Below are 14,707 nucleotides of genomic sequence, written 5' to 3'. Positions count from 1 at the left end.
GTTATGGTTCATTATAAGAACTTTGTAAAATCATCTTCTAAACTGAAGCATTAAAATTATTAATTAGAAACCTAAATTGATATTAATGGCAAAAAGTAACTTCATAACACGGAAACCTGTGAGAGGCCACCTCAATCTGCTTATTCCATTGGTGGTAAAGAAACATAATCTTGATTCCATTGGGAATCTTAGATTTTCATAAAATAATTGAGAAAGTAGTTTTTCCTGTACTGCTAAAGTAAAATACCTGTTAATTAACATCATCATGGTAAAGGTGTAAAAGTAAAAAGCAAAGTACTAAAATAGTTAAGTTCATTTGATATGTTAAATTGCATTGGAAGTATTTTTTTTAAACTAAGAGGTAGACTTCAGTATTGTCAAACTCCCTTGAGCATTCAAACCAGACCTTTGATATACTACATTTTGCCTCTCTGTTTGAGTTATTGGCTAGGTTGGTCCCTCATCTCTTGTATTAGTCAGCCAAAGGGGTGCCGATGCAAAGTATCAAAAAATCTGTTAGCTTTTATAAAGGGTATTTATTTGGGGTAGATGCTTACAGTCACACAGCCCTGAAGAGTCCAACTCAAGGTTACTGCAGGGAATGGGAGGAAGAGATGAGATGTGGAGGCATTTTCGGGACTTGGAGTTGACCTGGGTGGTGCTCCAGGGACAATTGCCGGACATTGTATGTCCTCCCAGGGCCCACTGGATGGAACGTGGGAGAGTGTGGGCTATGGTGTGGACCACAGGCCATGGGGTGCAGCGATGCCCAGAGATGTACTCACCAGATGCAATGGATGTGTCATGATGATGGGGGAGAGTGTTACTGTGGGGTGGGGGCGGTGGGGGTGAATGGGGACCTCATATTTTTTTAATGTAATATTTTTTTAAAAAATGAATAAATTGAGTAGAATTTGGAAAAAAAAAAAAAAGAGGTGCTTTCTCACCTGAAGTCTGTTGCCACGAGTTGACACAAGATGGTGGGCAATGTCTGCATGGGTTCAGCCTTCCTCTTTCCTCTTTAAGGCTCTGTGGCCCCAGCTTCTTCTGATCTCAGCTGTAGGCTGGCATAAGGCTCTTCTTTCTTCCTGGGGCTCCTTTCTTTCCGGGCTTAGCCACTCTGCTCTCTCCACAATGCCAGCTGTGAACTATCAGGCTCATCTCTCTTCCCAGGGCCACAGGATCCTGTCTAAAGAACTGTCTCTCTTCCTCTGTGCTCTTCTCTGTGTATTTACGTCAGTGTGAAAGTCTATCTTATCCCTACCAGGGGGGTGGGGACTCAACTCTGCACACCCTAATGAAATGGTCAAATAAAAACCCTAATCTTGATTTAATAAAGTAAAAGTGAAACCTCTGAAAAATAAAATCTAATATACCCAGAAGAACTGACCAGTTTACAAACACAATCCAATATCTATTTTTGGAATTCATAAACAATCCCAAACTGCCACACCCCTAAAACAATAAAAATGTCTACTACATCTCTGAACATGATCCTGAAGTGGATGGAGAGCACAATGCAATTTCAGACTCCTGCAGCAGCTGGTGATGGCTCAATAAAGCCAAATGTACAATGGATGTTGCTTCTAGCCTGACACTGTTTCATACAGCTGTAGGGCACTATGTACCAGGCCAGTGAAATACTGGAGCCTATCTTGCTAGCTTCTCTCTAGGTCAATGGTGCTGTAGAATGCTGGCTGTGTGAAGGGCACACCAAGTAGAGTAGTGATTACCAGAGTGATGGGAGTAGAACCAAAACACGATTGGCATTATGACCCATTCCCAAGAAGAGATAGCATGTATGTATGGTCTTGCAAGCCTCAGGCTTAGACCTATTTAACTGCAGCTCAAGGAGGAACTTCTACATTAATTAGTATTCAGTATTATACCTATACACCTGATTATGATATCTTTTCTACTCTAGATCATATGCAGAGGGATATTGAAATGTTAAAGTCTTAGTAAATTTAATTCATTTTCTAAGTAATCAATGAATGTGCCTATGAAACAAGAAAATGGCTCTCTTAAGTGTGATCTTTCTTTGCTTGCCATAATCTTGTCTTGTTATTGTTTATACTGTGTTTGTAAGTTTATGTCTAGAGAAGTGCCTTTCCAACTCCCTCTTAGCTGTCTTAGGCATAATCACCACCATGGAAAACTGGGATTGGCAATTTATACCAAACTCTGCTATCTACTATAATCTCTGCCTAGAGCTAAATAACAGCATAGAATAAACTAGCTGTGCCTCTGAAGCTCTAAGACAGCAAACGGACTTTCTTGCTTCTGTGGTGCTGTAAAATCGCAGGGCACTTAACATGCTAACAGCAGCACGGGGAGGAACATGTCTGTTCCTTATGGAAGAATGCTGTCGCTATGTAAATCACTCTGAAATAGTCCTAAACAACATTCAAAACCTGCAAGATGAAACCCACCAGCTTCGGGAAAATGCAATCCTTGGAGGCACCTGGCCTTTCTCACTCTCATAGTCTAGTATGTCATAGCTGGCCCCTTTTAGGCCTATTTACCTCCATCTTCTTTAACCTTTTAGTGGGACTATGTATCTTCAAAATTCTAATCAAGTTTGTTTCTTCCAGAATCAATGCCTTGTTAGCCATATGGGGATTTCATCCAGCTCCACCCATGGTGCCAGATTCATCTTCCGCCAACTGCAATAGAGTAGTGAGAGGGTTTTACACCTTGTCAGGTGGAGTCTATTGCCCCTAACCAGCAAGAAGTAGTTACAGAAGAAAGACGATCGTCCTTCAGCACCCCTTAAGAATAAGGGGTAAACCCTCTGAGGGGTGAGTCAAGGCAAGCTAGTTTAGGGAATAAGAAGACGAATCTGGGACCTGGCAGAAAACCACAGCCATGAAACACATGGCCATGGAACCCGCCTGGAACCCGCCTGGAATCCCCCCTAAGGAAAAGACCCTTACCAAAAGGCAGCTGGAAAAACCTCGTGAGAATTCCCCATTTGGAGCGAGATTTCATCCGGGATTGAGGAAAAATCCTGGATATTCTCAAGGGGCTTGTCATTGGGCCCTCCCCCCCACCACCGGGGAAATTAATGGATGGGGTAACCAATCAAAACAGCAAGCACCTGGGACTCCTCCCCTGAACACTAACAAGGAGGAGTAATTAATGGTTTAAAAAGCAACTGCTGCAATTGGAAAAGACCTTGACCAAAAGGGGAAAAGGGTAAAGACAAATGAGTTTATATGGCTAAGAAACTTCAAAGCGAGTCGGGAGGTCATTCCAAAGGTAATGCTTATGCACATCTCAGCGGGAACTCATTGACTGCCAAAGTAAATATTTCCTCAAATAGCAGGGGTCCTGAGGACTCTGGAGACATCCAGACACTATAGGCAAGGCAGACAGCTCAGGAGTTTGATGCCTTTCCAGTGGGCCCTACTTTGGAATTTATGCTCTCCAGTGTAATAGAATTGGACTTAGTTGTGCTTTCCCTACACATGGCTCTTCTGCCCCTTCTATTTGATACTATAATTAGTACTAGAGTAGATAGGTGTATGTCCAAGAGACTTAAATCTTTGGGCTGCCCATGTGCCAGTTGCGCCCTGAATCTCAACAGAGTTGCAACACCTACTCTCCAGTTCATTGGACTCACACAGGACAACTAACAAGGAGATGATGATAGACAATGACCATCTCAAGGAACAGAGAGAGTCTGGAACTGTAAGCAAGATAGTCCCATCCATCTGCCCCATGGGGTGTAAGCCCCCTCTCAGTTAGAGGTGGAGTGGGCATCACCATCCCCAAATCCTCAGGAGTGGGGAATGAATGATAGACTAGAGTAGACTTAATGTTATTCTACTATAGACTTCTTTTGATCCTAGCAATGGAAGAACTCTTTTTAATGATGTGGAGGCCACTGGAGGTTCTGAGGGGAGAAAGAGGGAAAAATAGGTATAATTTGGGTACATTTTTGGTACTTGGGAATTGTTCAAAATGACATTGCAATGACAGATACAGGCCATTGTATATCTTGTAATAACGTACAAAACTGTGTGGGAGAGAGTGCAGACTACAGTGTAAACTACAATCCATACTTAGTAGCAGTGCTTCAAGATATGTTCATCATTTACGGCAAATGTACCACACTAATGAAGGATGTTCATGTGGGGAAATGTGGGAGGGCTAGGGAGCAGGACATATGGGAATCCCCTATATTTTTTATGTAACATTTATGTAATCTAAGTTTCTTTTAAAAATAACAATTAAAAAGTTTGTTGAAAAAAAGGAAAGCAACCACATAAGCTTTCTCTCTCTTTCTGCCTGGTCTGGCCCACAAATATACGTGGGACCCATAATCTGTTATTTTCTTCCATTTCTATTCTATTCTTTCATTTCCTTAATAAACTACTAGGCCTAACTGAGCTAGCATTTTCTTAAATTATTTTATGTAACATAGCCAGGGGCCTAGAGGAATCTGGTTACACTCCTTCTATTCATTTTTCATTGGCTAGAGTTAGTCATGTGGTTTCACCTACCATAAGGAGGTCTGGAAATGTAGGGCATAGTAAATGAAATATTTGGAGCACATTACTGTCTCTGCAACAACTGGAAAGCTGGTTTCAATACTTTCTCACCAACCAAAACTAACCTTCATTCTTCAAACAGCTCTTGGTGTGATGGTGAAGGTAGTGAGCTGGCTGACCCCCATTCAGAGAGAACAATGGTTGTCAGGGTTTATCTCCTATGAGGGATGGCCATGTTTGGCTATCTCAGAGGAGCCATTCAGTGACCTCGTCCTGCTCTGTACAGGGTCCAGCCCTACAGTTATTAGGGCTTTTTTCTTACTAGTTTAAGAGAAATTCCTGCTCTCTGAGGAGACCTAAGGTCCTTTTTTTGTTATCCAGAATCCATCAAACAGTGATGCCAAAGATCTTACCGCTCCATGTATGGTGAGGGTTTTCACATGGTTAGAAACTTCTGGTAACTTTCTGTTTTCCTTCCTATCTCTGGTGGAAATGTGGTACATATCAAGAAGATTTGTAAGGGCTTGGTGCTGAGGTATAAGTCCTTATCAAAAGAAAAATCCCTACCACCCCTACTGTAGCAGTTTGATATGGTTCATGAATTCCAAAATTAGATGTTGGATTATGTTTCTAAATTGTACCTGGGCATGATCAAATTATGATTAGGGCTTTGATTGGGCCACATCAGTAGGTTTTTGGGTCCCTGCCTCTTGGTGGGTAGGGACTCATTGATAAAAGACATGATAAAGGACAGAGTTAGAGTTTTGATATTGGAGTTTTGACCCTGGAAGCTAGAGCCCCAGGAAGTAAGCCCACAGAGGAGCTTCGTTGTGAGGAAAGAAAAGCAAAGCCCTGGAAGAGAGGAACCCTGAGCCTGGAGAGAAGCAAGCCCTGGGAAGAGAGGAACCCAAGAAACCTGAACCTTGGCAGACGTCGGCAGCCATCTTGCTCAAATACATGGCAAAAGACTTTGGTGAGAGAAGTAACTTTTGCTTTATGACCTTGTAACTGTGGGCTTCTACCCTAAATAAATATCCTTTATAAAAGCCAACAGATTTCTTGTATTTTGCATCAGCACCCCTTTGGCTGACTAATACAGAATTTGGTTCCAGAGAGTGGGCTTGTGCTTTTGCAATAACCAAAGTGCTGGAATGGTTTTATAAATAGGTAAGGGGTATTTTTTGGAGGAATTGTGAAATGCTTGATAAAAAGACCAAGATTGCTTTGCAGAGTCTGTTGGTAGGAACATGAATGTGAAAGAGACTTGTTATGATGGCATAGAAGTAAATGATAAAGCTATTATTAGAAACTGGAGGAAAGGCAATCCATGTTTTAAAGTTACAGAGAACTTAGGAATATTAACTCCTGATGTTTTATGGAAGGGAGAATTTGAAAATGGTGAGCCTGGGCATTTAGCTGAAGAATTTTCCAAAGTAAACCTGGAGAATATGGCTTGGCTTCTCCATGCAGCTTATAGCAAAATGCTAGATAAAAGAAATACACTGAGGACTGAACTGTTGGGCACAAATAAAACAAACTGATTCTGGAAATTCCAAGCCTCTGGAATTCAAGCTCCCAAATGACAGTGCCCCATTTGAGAACTTAACTAAACTTGGAACTTGTAAATCAGGACTGAAGATGTAGTTATCTCAGAAAGACTTGTGCAAAGTCTTCCTGTCTGATGGCTTGGACCCCCACTTCTTGCATGCTAAACCAACAAGCTTTATGAGAGCACTGTATGAACAAAACCACTGTCGGCTTGGACTAAAAAGGACATGAAGAGATTGAAGGAGAAAAAGCTTTAAGAGGAAAACCATGGAAGCTGAGATCTGGAATTAAGACATTGCCTTGGGCCAATGTCTTGTGTCCACCCTTGTGTATAAAGAGGGTGAGTTTGCCCCAGCAGTTAGAGAGGGTGGATGTTCCCACCCAATGTTCAGGGAGAGTTTTGCTGCCCCAGGGTACAGAGAGGGTGAAGCACATTCCTCAAAGATTAGGGAGGTTGAGGTCGATGCCCCATAGGTCTGAGAGGCATGGACCTGTCCCCCATGGGTTAGGAAGGCCAGGTAGTCAACTCGTTGCTCTGAGAGGGTTGAGCCTGTATGCCAAAGGTTAGAGAGGATGTTGCCTTCACCTCATTGTATTAAGGGGGTTAAGTCTCTAACCTGAAGATTGGGTAATGAGTGACAATCATCCCAATGCTCTCAGAGGGTGAGGTCTAGGGCTTGGTAGACACCCAGATGCTTGATGAGGGTGGAACCAAGAAAATAGCCATCCAGCAAGCCTGTGGAAAGAGTGGGTTCCCATAAGGCCCCAAGGAGAAGAAACAATCATCTTAAGAATGACTCTCAGACTTTGAAATTGAGTGGAGGATGCCCTGCAGGTTTATTGAACTGTTCTGGACCCATAACTTGTGATTCCCTCCCAATTTCTCCTTATTGTAATGAAATTGCTTATCCTTTGTCTGTCCATTTGTGTACTGGAAGCAGATAAATTGTTTTATAAGTTTCAGAGGTCTATAACAGATGGGACTTTGTCCCAAGACAAACTATTTCTTTAACTTATTGCAATGTGATTCTGTACTTAGCATTGCAACTGATTTAACTGATTTTTAAAAATATTGTAGTGTCTTTTTGGAATTCAGAGGGTGGAGTGTAGCAGTTTGATATGGTTCATGGATTCTAAAAATAGATATTGGAGTATGTTTGTAAACTGGTCTGTACCTGGGCGTGGTTAAATTATGATTAGGACTTTGATTGGGCCATGTCAGTAGGGTGTTGCGTCTCACCCCTTGGTAGATAGGGACTCACAGATAAAAGGCATACAAAGGATGGAGTTGGAGTTTTGATGTTGGAGTTTTGAGCTGCAGCCCGGGAAGTGAACACACAGGAGAAGAACACAGAGGAATAGAGACAGCTCCTTAGACACAGCAGAAGCCCTAGGGAGAGAGACAGAGTTGGTCTCCTGATAGTCTACAGCTGGCCTTGTGGAGAGAAGCAAAGCCTAAAGAGCCTCATAGTCTACAGCTGACCTTGCAGAGAAACCAGAGGTGCTGAGCCCAGAGAGACATGAACCCTGGGAAGAGAGGAACCAAGGAAGCCTGAACCCTGGCAGACATTGGCACCCATCTTGCTCCAACATGTGGCAAAAGACATTGGTGAGGGAAGTAACTTATGCTTTATGGCCTGGTAACTGTAAGCCTCTAGCCCAAATAAATACCCTTTATGAAAACCAACCTATTTCTGGTATTTTTTGTATCAGCACCCCTTTGGCTGACTAATACACTTACCAACCCATGACCTTGAAACATTGAGATGAGCCTCAAGGGATCAGGCAGTATATAATGGCTGGGAGACAGGGAGAAACAACCAAACCAAGAGGAAACTTTCGTTTGAATTGAGGATTTGGAGAGGACAGAATATTTAGGTCCTTGCCCTTTTTATCGGTTTCCTGGATTCTTTGGTACCATACCCTCTCTGTTTGGGTCCTACCAAGAGGAATTTCCCCTCAGTACCATGGCCCTGTCCATATTCTTTCTATGCCTTTCCTAAGAAATATCCCTGGCCTAAGTGGATGAATAAAGGCAGCTTCTCAATACATCTGAAAAGCCACGCATAGTTTACAGAATGTAGACAATGAATAGAATCAATCTCCTTGGCTTTCTTCTTTCTTAAATGGCAAAAGGTTGTGTGAAGGGGAGCAGTATAGGAAGAAATTGCTCAGGAAAGAACAAGGCAGTGTAGCCTTACAGGAGGGATGGAAGTAGAAAAGAAGGAAAATGGCACCCCTGTACTTCTCTCAGTAGGAGTCTCTTGGGATCCATATGCTGCTCACATTTCTCCACAGAATTACATCCAACTCCTGGCATCATGCATCATTACCTTTGGAGACATATCATAGCAATTGCATCCTTGGTCTGCCTGAGCTTGTTCCTCTTTGAAAAAATCCAGGACATTGAATATAACTCTTCTTGGGTAAGTACCAAAAACTTGACAGTGGAGGCAATTTTCAATCATTAAGTAGGAAAACAGATGTCAGTGTTTATGTCTCAATATGTGAAACACTCTGGAATCACTGCAAATATTCTGATGAAAGAACAGTGAAAACCTAGTTATTTTTTTTAACTGAACATAAAAAGAAATGATATACTTCTATTATTTTCCTTAAGAAAAGACCATTTACATTTTGTCAATTGCCCAGTCAGGATGGGGGGGGGGGGAAGAAATTTGAAATAACTGTAAATGATAATAGAGAGGAACAGATGAAGAAAGGGGAAATTCCAGGAGTAAACAGGGCAGCATTAGACCTCAGGGATAATTGAAGGTTTGATGCCTAAAAGCTGGTAACTAAGAGACCCACCTTAGAGGGATATGGAATGGAGGTGATACAAGTTCCAACATCTCCCTGCAGCTCTCTTCAGAAACCCCTTAAGGGTCTATTAGGTGGTTGAAGGAATCATTCAAAACCAACACCTGAAACCTTGATTCAAAGTTGCATTCCAAATTCCTGGGTTTAAAACAACTACATTCCATCAGATCTTAAAATATTGATAGGGTTTGAATAGGAAGGAAGAAGAAAAAGTATCTTAAGTGCAGAAAGGGCAATGTACAGGGACCTCTGGAGGCTCATGCTGGACAGCAGGTCCAAAATGCAATGACGATTTCCTGGGTCCAGTCACTCCTCTCACCAGAAACTGGCATGGGAGATACTGGCATTCTCTTTTGCACACGAAGAGATTGAGACTCAGAGCCCTGAAATAACTTCCTCCAAGTGTATGATAGCTGCAAACGGAGAAGCACCATCCAACACTGCTATGCTGAAGCTTTGCAGTCCATATTTTCCCTAAAATGCCTCAGACCACCCTGATTAAGCACAGGGTGACTGTGGGGAAGTGGTTCAGAAATGTACGGTGCTCAAAATTCAGTAAAAGATAAGACTTTAAAATTGAGACTCCATGTGTAAATTGCTTGAGGATAGGGACCAAGCAATGGTCTTCAGCATCTATCATAGTGTCTAGTACAGTCCTAACCTGATAATGAGAGGAGAGATTAGATGTGGGGCATGGTGTATGCAGGCAAATTCTTTCCCTACATAAACCTAGAACCTTCCTACAGATATGCCACTCAAAACTGAGGGAGCCCCATTTCCCTCAATGCAAGGTCCATGATCTATTCTGGAAACTCCTGAGTGTTCTCATCACATGGTGGGAAAAGCAGGGAGCTGAGCATAGACACTCTGCCTTCCTAGTGACTGGCATCCTGAGGCTTGGCCCAGCCAGCTTTAAAAGGGGAATCTGCCCTGCAATTGTCTCCAGAGGATTTTGAGATGCACCTCAAAGCTAACACTTATCCTATCCTCAGGAAGAAAAGAGAATGGTGTGGCAGCTACATCTGGAGCAAATGAAATCTGAAAGGAATCATCTGAGGACCTTCAAGAAAATGCAGAAAAACTCTTCTTTACTCCAACATGCCTACTACGAATTCCTGGCTGGAACTATTCCTCAGGAAAAGAGTGAGTACATGGGAGGGATAGGACATGCTGGGAGAAGGTCAGACAGGGAACAAGGGAAAGGTAAGGTGGATAAAAAAAGGACAAGGCACTGGTGTCCAAGAAAAAGCCATGCTTTGGAATTTGGTACAGAATATAACCCTGAGTGCATTTTCCTCCCATTCCTCCTCCCTTAAATGACTAAAAGGAAGGAGCGGTCCATAGGGACCCCGTTAAGGAGCCATCTCCTAGTGAAGCTCCTTCATGACAGGCCCACAGGGAGAGGGAGGGGAAGAGAGGATGGGAGAGAAGCCAGAGGGAGCTGTGGGAGAAAGAACTGGGTAGAGGGAAAGGAGGGCAGCATGGGCATTGTGTCCCAGTGTACTAGATTGTCAGGATCCTTGGGTTTACATTGGTCCCTAGAGAACCTCTAATCCAGGTCTGGTTGATCAGTAGTACCTGAGATAACTCTGAAGTTCAAGGCCAGGCTAAAATAATTTCTCAAGCCAGCGAAGTTTGCTTTTGGTTCCTTGTAGCCTTCCCCATTAGAAAATCTTTTCCTTCATGTTAGCTCCCTTGGCAGTCTTTTTTAGATGTTATGATCAAATAAACCACCTTATGCCTTCTGGCTAGATAGTATCCCTTAATCGTGGTCTATAAATACATCCCAGGTTGCTATAAAGGAGAAGGCTGGATGAGAGTCCTAATCTACAGGAACTTTTCACTATCCTAAAGTATTAAAGTTCTCTATATCTTCCTTCAGAACTGCTGACAGTGGGCATTTACTCAGTGCACAGTCCTCATGGGAATCACCTCTTGGACACCCTGCAGTCCCTATTCCAGGTATCCTCAGAAGATGAGCTGAAGTATATCACAGTGCTGGTCTATCTGTCAGATCCTGACTTGGAAAGGCTCAGCCAAACAGTGACCAACATTTCAAGTCTCTTCAAACAACATATTGAGGACAAGAAGCTGCTTGTGATCCATGGTCTTCTCAAAGGCTCTCCTCTCCCAGGATATCTGAATAACATCAGTCACTCTTCGTCCTGTGAAGTACTTCGTTTCAGGCAGAAAGTAGATTATGCCCTCCTCATGAACTTTGCTAGCAAGCTCTCTGAATACTTTCTGATGATAGGAGATAATGTTCACTGTTCTCCCAAATTTGTTTCTGCCATTTATTGGGCATTATCAGCCTGGAAAGAAATACCTTGGGTGATCCTGGAATTCTCCAACCTGAGCTTCTCTGGGAAAGTTATCCACACAAGTGACCTCTCCCGTCTGATCACATTCTTCTTTCTCTTTCCAAAGGACACTCCTGACTTGCTTCTCTCAAATTTTGGTTTCCTCTTAGGTCAGACAGTTCCAATTAGGTTCATTCCCAAACTTTTCTACTCTTGGGACAATTATTCCACTTCTGAGGACACATGTAATCAAGAGGAAGAGGGAAAGGAAGAGGAAGAGGATTTTGGTAAACCCAACAACCCTCCTGCTAAGATCTACACTAACATGATGATGAGAAGCTCTCATCTCCCAGCACATGCCTATTTTCTGAATGAAAGTTACTTCCTCACTGAGTATCCCATTCCAGGCAACAAGTTAACTTTGATTTTTGATCAGCCACTCAAGGTGATCCGAGTACAGGTTCTGACAGGTTTTGGTAGGCAGGGATTATATAGACTGGAACAAGCACAAGTAGAACTGGGCTCTGAGCCTATTCAGGAGGAAGGCTGTACTTCCTATATCCTGCTGGGACCACTGGTGAAAGGAATACTGGATCAAAAGGTGTTTTATAAAGAAGATTCTGTGGGGGCAGTGAGATGTGTACAACTGTTGGTGACAGCTGCTCAGAAATCTAATGCATGCATTAGGATGATCAAAATCTGGATTAAGACTGAAAAAGGGTAAGAATAAAAGAACCAATGTGAGTTCTGGAAGGATCAGGTTTAGGAGATGGGTTCAACACATGTGACAAGGAAATAAAACTTTTCTCCTTGGTCAGGATCTTCACCTTCTTAGTCATTCCAGGCTACTTATAAAGGGCAGAAAGAGAAGATTTATCTGACTCCCAAGAGCTGCTAGAGAGAAACATATCCGCACAGGTCTCCCAACCCAGGATCTTCTCCTGAGGTAGATATTGCTTTACCTAACATGGGGAATGGCCTGAAACATGAACATGAAACTAGAACTGGCAATTGCCTTGATGCAAGGTCCATTCCTCCAAAATGGACAATCACTGGACCTTGCTAGAGTAAGAATTATTAGACTGATAGCCTATGCATTGACTTTCAACTGTCCATGAATTCCTTGGAAGTAGATGCAAAGCAGCGTATATTTTCATATCTACACTTTCTAAGGAGAAGACCCACACCTTTCATCAGGGTTCCATATGCTTTAAAAAAGCATAAAAATTGCTTAACTAGTAGACACAGTTTCTTTTTTAAAAAAAGAATGGCCTGATCTAATCAAACCTTTATTTTTTTAAATTTCTCTCCCCTTCCTCTCCCCTCCCTGCCCCTAGTTGTCTGTTCTGTTTCTATTTGCTGCATGTTCTTCTTTTGTCTGCTTCTGTTGTTGTCAGCGGCATGGGAATCTGTGTCTCTTTTCATTGCATAATCTTGCTGGGTCAGCTCTCCGTGTGTGCGGCGCCACTCCTGGGCAAGCTGAACTTTCCTTCCCACAGGGCAGCTCTCCCTACGGGGTGCACTCCTTGCATGTGGGGCTCCCTACATGGGGGCACCCCTGCGTGGCACGACACTCCTTGTGCACATCAGCACTGTGCATGGGCCAGCTCCACACGGGTTAAGGAGGCCTGGGGTTGAACCACACACCTCCCATGTGGTAGATAGATGCCCTATCCACTAGGCCAAGTCCGCTTCCTAGACACAGTTTCTTGGGGGCAGTGAACAATTCATTGCCTAAGGGCATGAAACTGTGTTTAACATTTCAGGTTAAGAAACTGAGAGATACATGAATTCATTCCTTCATTTATTCATCAAGAAATACTCATTTAGTAAGCCCTTTTCCTTGGGCCCTTTTCAAGGTAGTAAAGATTCTTAAATAAATAAAACATAGTTGGTGTTGGCAAGAGGCTTAACAGCAACAACAAATGCTTAATATTCAAAATAATAAATATGGATAAATGCAATGCAGTCCTGATAAAATGCCAAACAAGCTATAGGTTTTAACTTCTGACATTTTAACCTAAAATTTACCTATAAAAATAATCCTAAAAGAATAATGGAGTGAAACCAGATATAAATACATCACTAACAGAATCAAATACCTACTTAATAACCATTTTCCCATTCTCTTAGTAACAGAAGTCTAGGACAGATGGAATTGATTTTTAAATGTATAGTGGGAATTAGGGTTCATTATCTTTTTTAACCAAATAGAAATCCAACCAACCCAGCAACATTGTCTGAAAGGATCATCCTTTCACCACTGTACGGCAATGTCACCTTTGTCGTAAGTCAGGTGACCATTTCTGTACTCTCTACTCTGTTTTACTGGTCTAATTTTTTATCTTTATGTTAATACCACACTGATTTTTTCCCAACTCAATGGAATATTGATTGAGCCAACATTTAATGTGACATGGTTAAGAAATGTCTTTCCCCACATCTATGTATTCAGTTCCCTTCACCCACCTCAGATTGATGTTAAATTTCTCCTAAGCTGGGAACCTGTCCTATGTTTCCTTAGTTTCCTACAACTATGCAATCTACAATAGTGTAGTGTATGCTTTTTCTGAAGCTCAGAATCTTAGAATGTGCAGGTAGCAGATTGATGGCCACAATTAATGGAACATTTGCTTCATTTCACATACTAAGATAGCCTCACTGCTTTCCATGGTGCTGTTGGTAGTCTAGTCTGGTACTCCAGTCATGCACTTTTCAGAATATTCAGAATAAACAGCAGTAGCATCATAATCCTCACTCAAAAGTTCTGTGTTTGAATTGTATTATAATCAGCTGTGGCTTCAGTGGCTTTGTCCTCAAAGCTGGGGGTGACTGAGTCCCCATTAGTAAAGAATTCCTAGGCCGATGTGGGGAAAGCTGCTTTGCCTGGACAAAGAAGGCAGGAAAGACCAGGACCTTCCTGATCATGGTACCTACAAGAGTGGACAGGAGTTCAGTGGAGGGAAACCTGCAGGTACAGCAGTACAGGCAACTACTGTAATTACTGTAGCTTTATAGAATGTGCTGATACCCAGTAGTGTAAGTCCTCCAACTTCTTCAAGATTGCCTTGACTTTTCTTGGCTCTTTGCATATCCTCATCAATTTTTGAAGCAGAGTGTCAATGTCAATTTTTACCAAAAAAAATCTTGAAATTTTTATTGATATTTGCAAGAATCTATAAATCAAATTATGGAAAATTGAAATTTTTACACTATTGATTCTTCCAATCCATGACTATATGTGTTTCTCCATTTATTTACATTTCTTTTAATTTCTTTCAATAATGTTTTATAGTTTTCAGTTTAGAGGACTTGCAAACCTTTTCTTAGGCTTATTACTAGGATAGATGTTTTCTGATGCTATTATAAATGGTACCATTTGGAAATTTTATTTCTTAATTATTTGTGTTTGACATATAAAAAATACAGTTGACATTTGTATCTTAACCTTGCTAAATTCATGCATTAATTCTAATGGATTATCTGCAGAGTCTTTTAGATTTTCTTTGTATACAATCATGTCACCTGCAAATAATGTCAATT

At 41.9% G+C, this 14,707-nt stretch overlaps 1 protein-coding gene across 1 annotated transcript; it reads left to right on the top strand.

Annotated features, from left to right (window-relative positions):
- The first annotated feature begins 4,814 nt into the window (after positions 1 to 4,814).
- LOC101423492 (alpha-1,3-mannosyl-glycoprotein 4-beta-N-acetylglucosaminyltransferase-like protein MGAT4E) lies at positions 4,815 to 11,984 on the top strand. The gene is made up of 4 exons (XM_058275408.2): positions 4,815 to 4,922; positions 8,343 to 8,470; positions 9,857 to 10,007; positions 10,747 to 11,984. Exons 1-4 carry the CDS (start codon positions 4,916 to 4,918, stop codon positions 11,886 to 11,888), a joined length of 1,428 nt encoding a protein of 475 aa, XP_058131391.1. The 5' UTR covers positions 4,815 to 4,915; the 3' UTR covers positions 11,889 to 11,984.
- The last annotated feature ends 2,723 nt before the right edge of the window (positions 11,985 to 14,707 follow it).

The sequence above is a fragment of the Dasypus novemcinctus genome, chromosome 13 (genome assembly GCF_030445035.2).
Source record: "Dasypus novemcinctus isolate mDasNov1 chromosome 13, mDasNov1.1.hap2, whole genome shotgun sequence".
In the NCBI taxonomy this organism is placed as follows: Eukaryota; Metazoa; Chordata; class Mammalia; order Cingulata; family Dasypodidae; genus Dasypus; species Dasypus novemcinctus.
The sequence above is the reverse complement of the archived record's forward strand: the minus strand, read 5'-3'. Positions and strand labels throughout refer to the sequence as shown.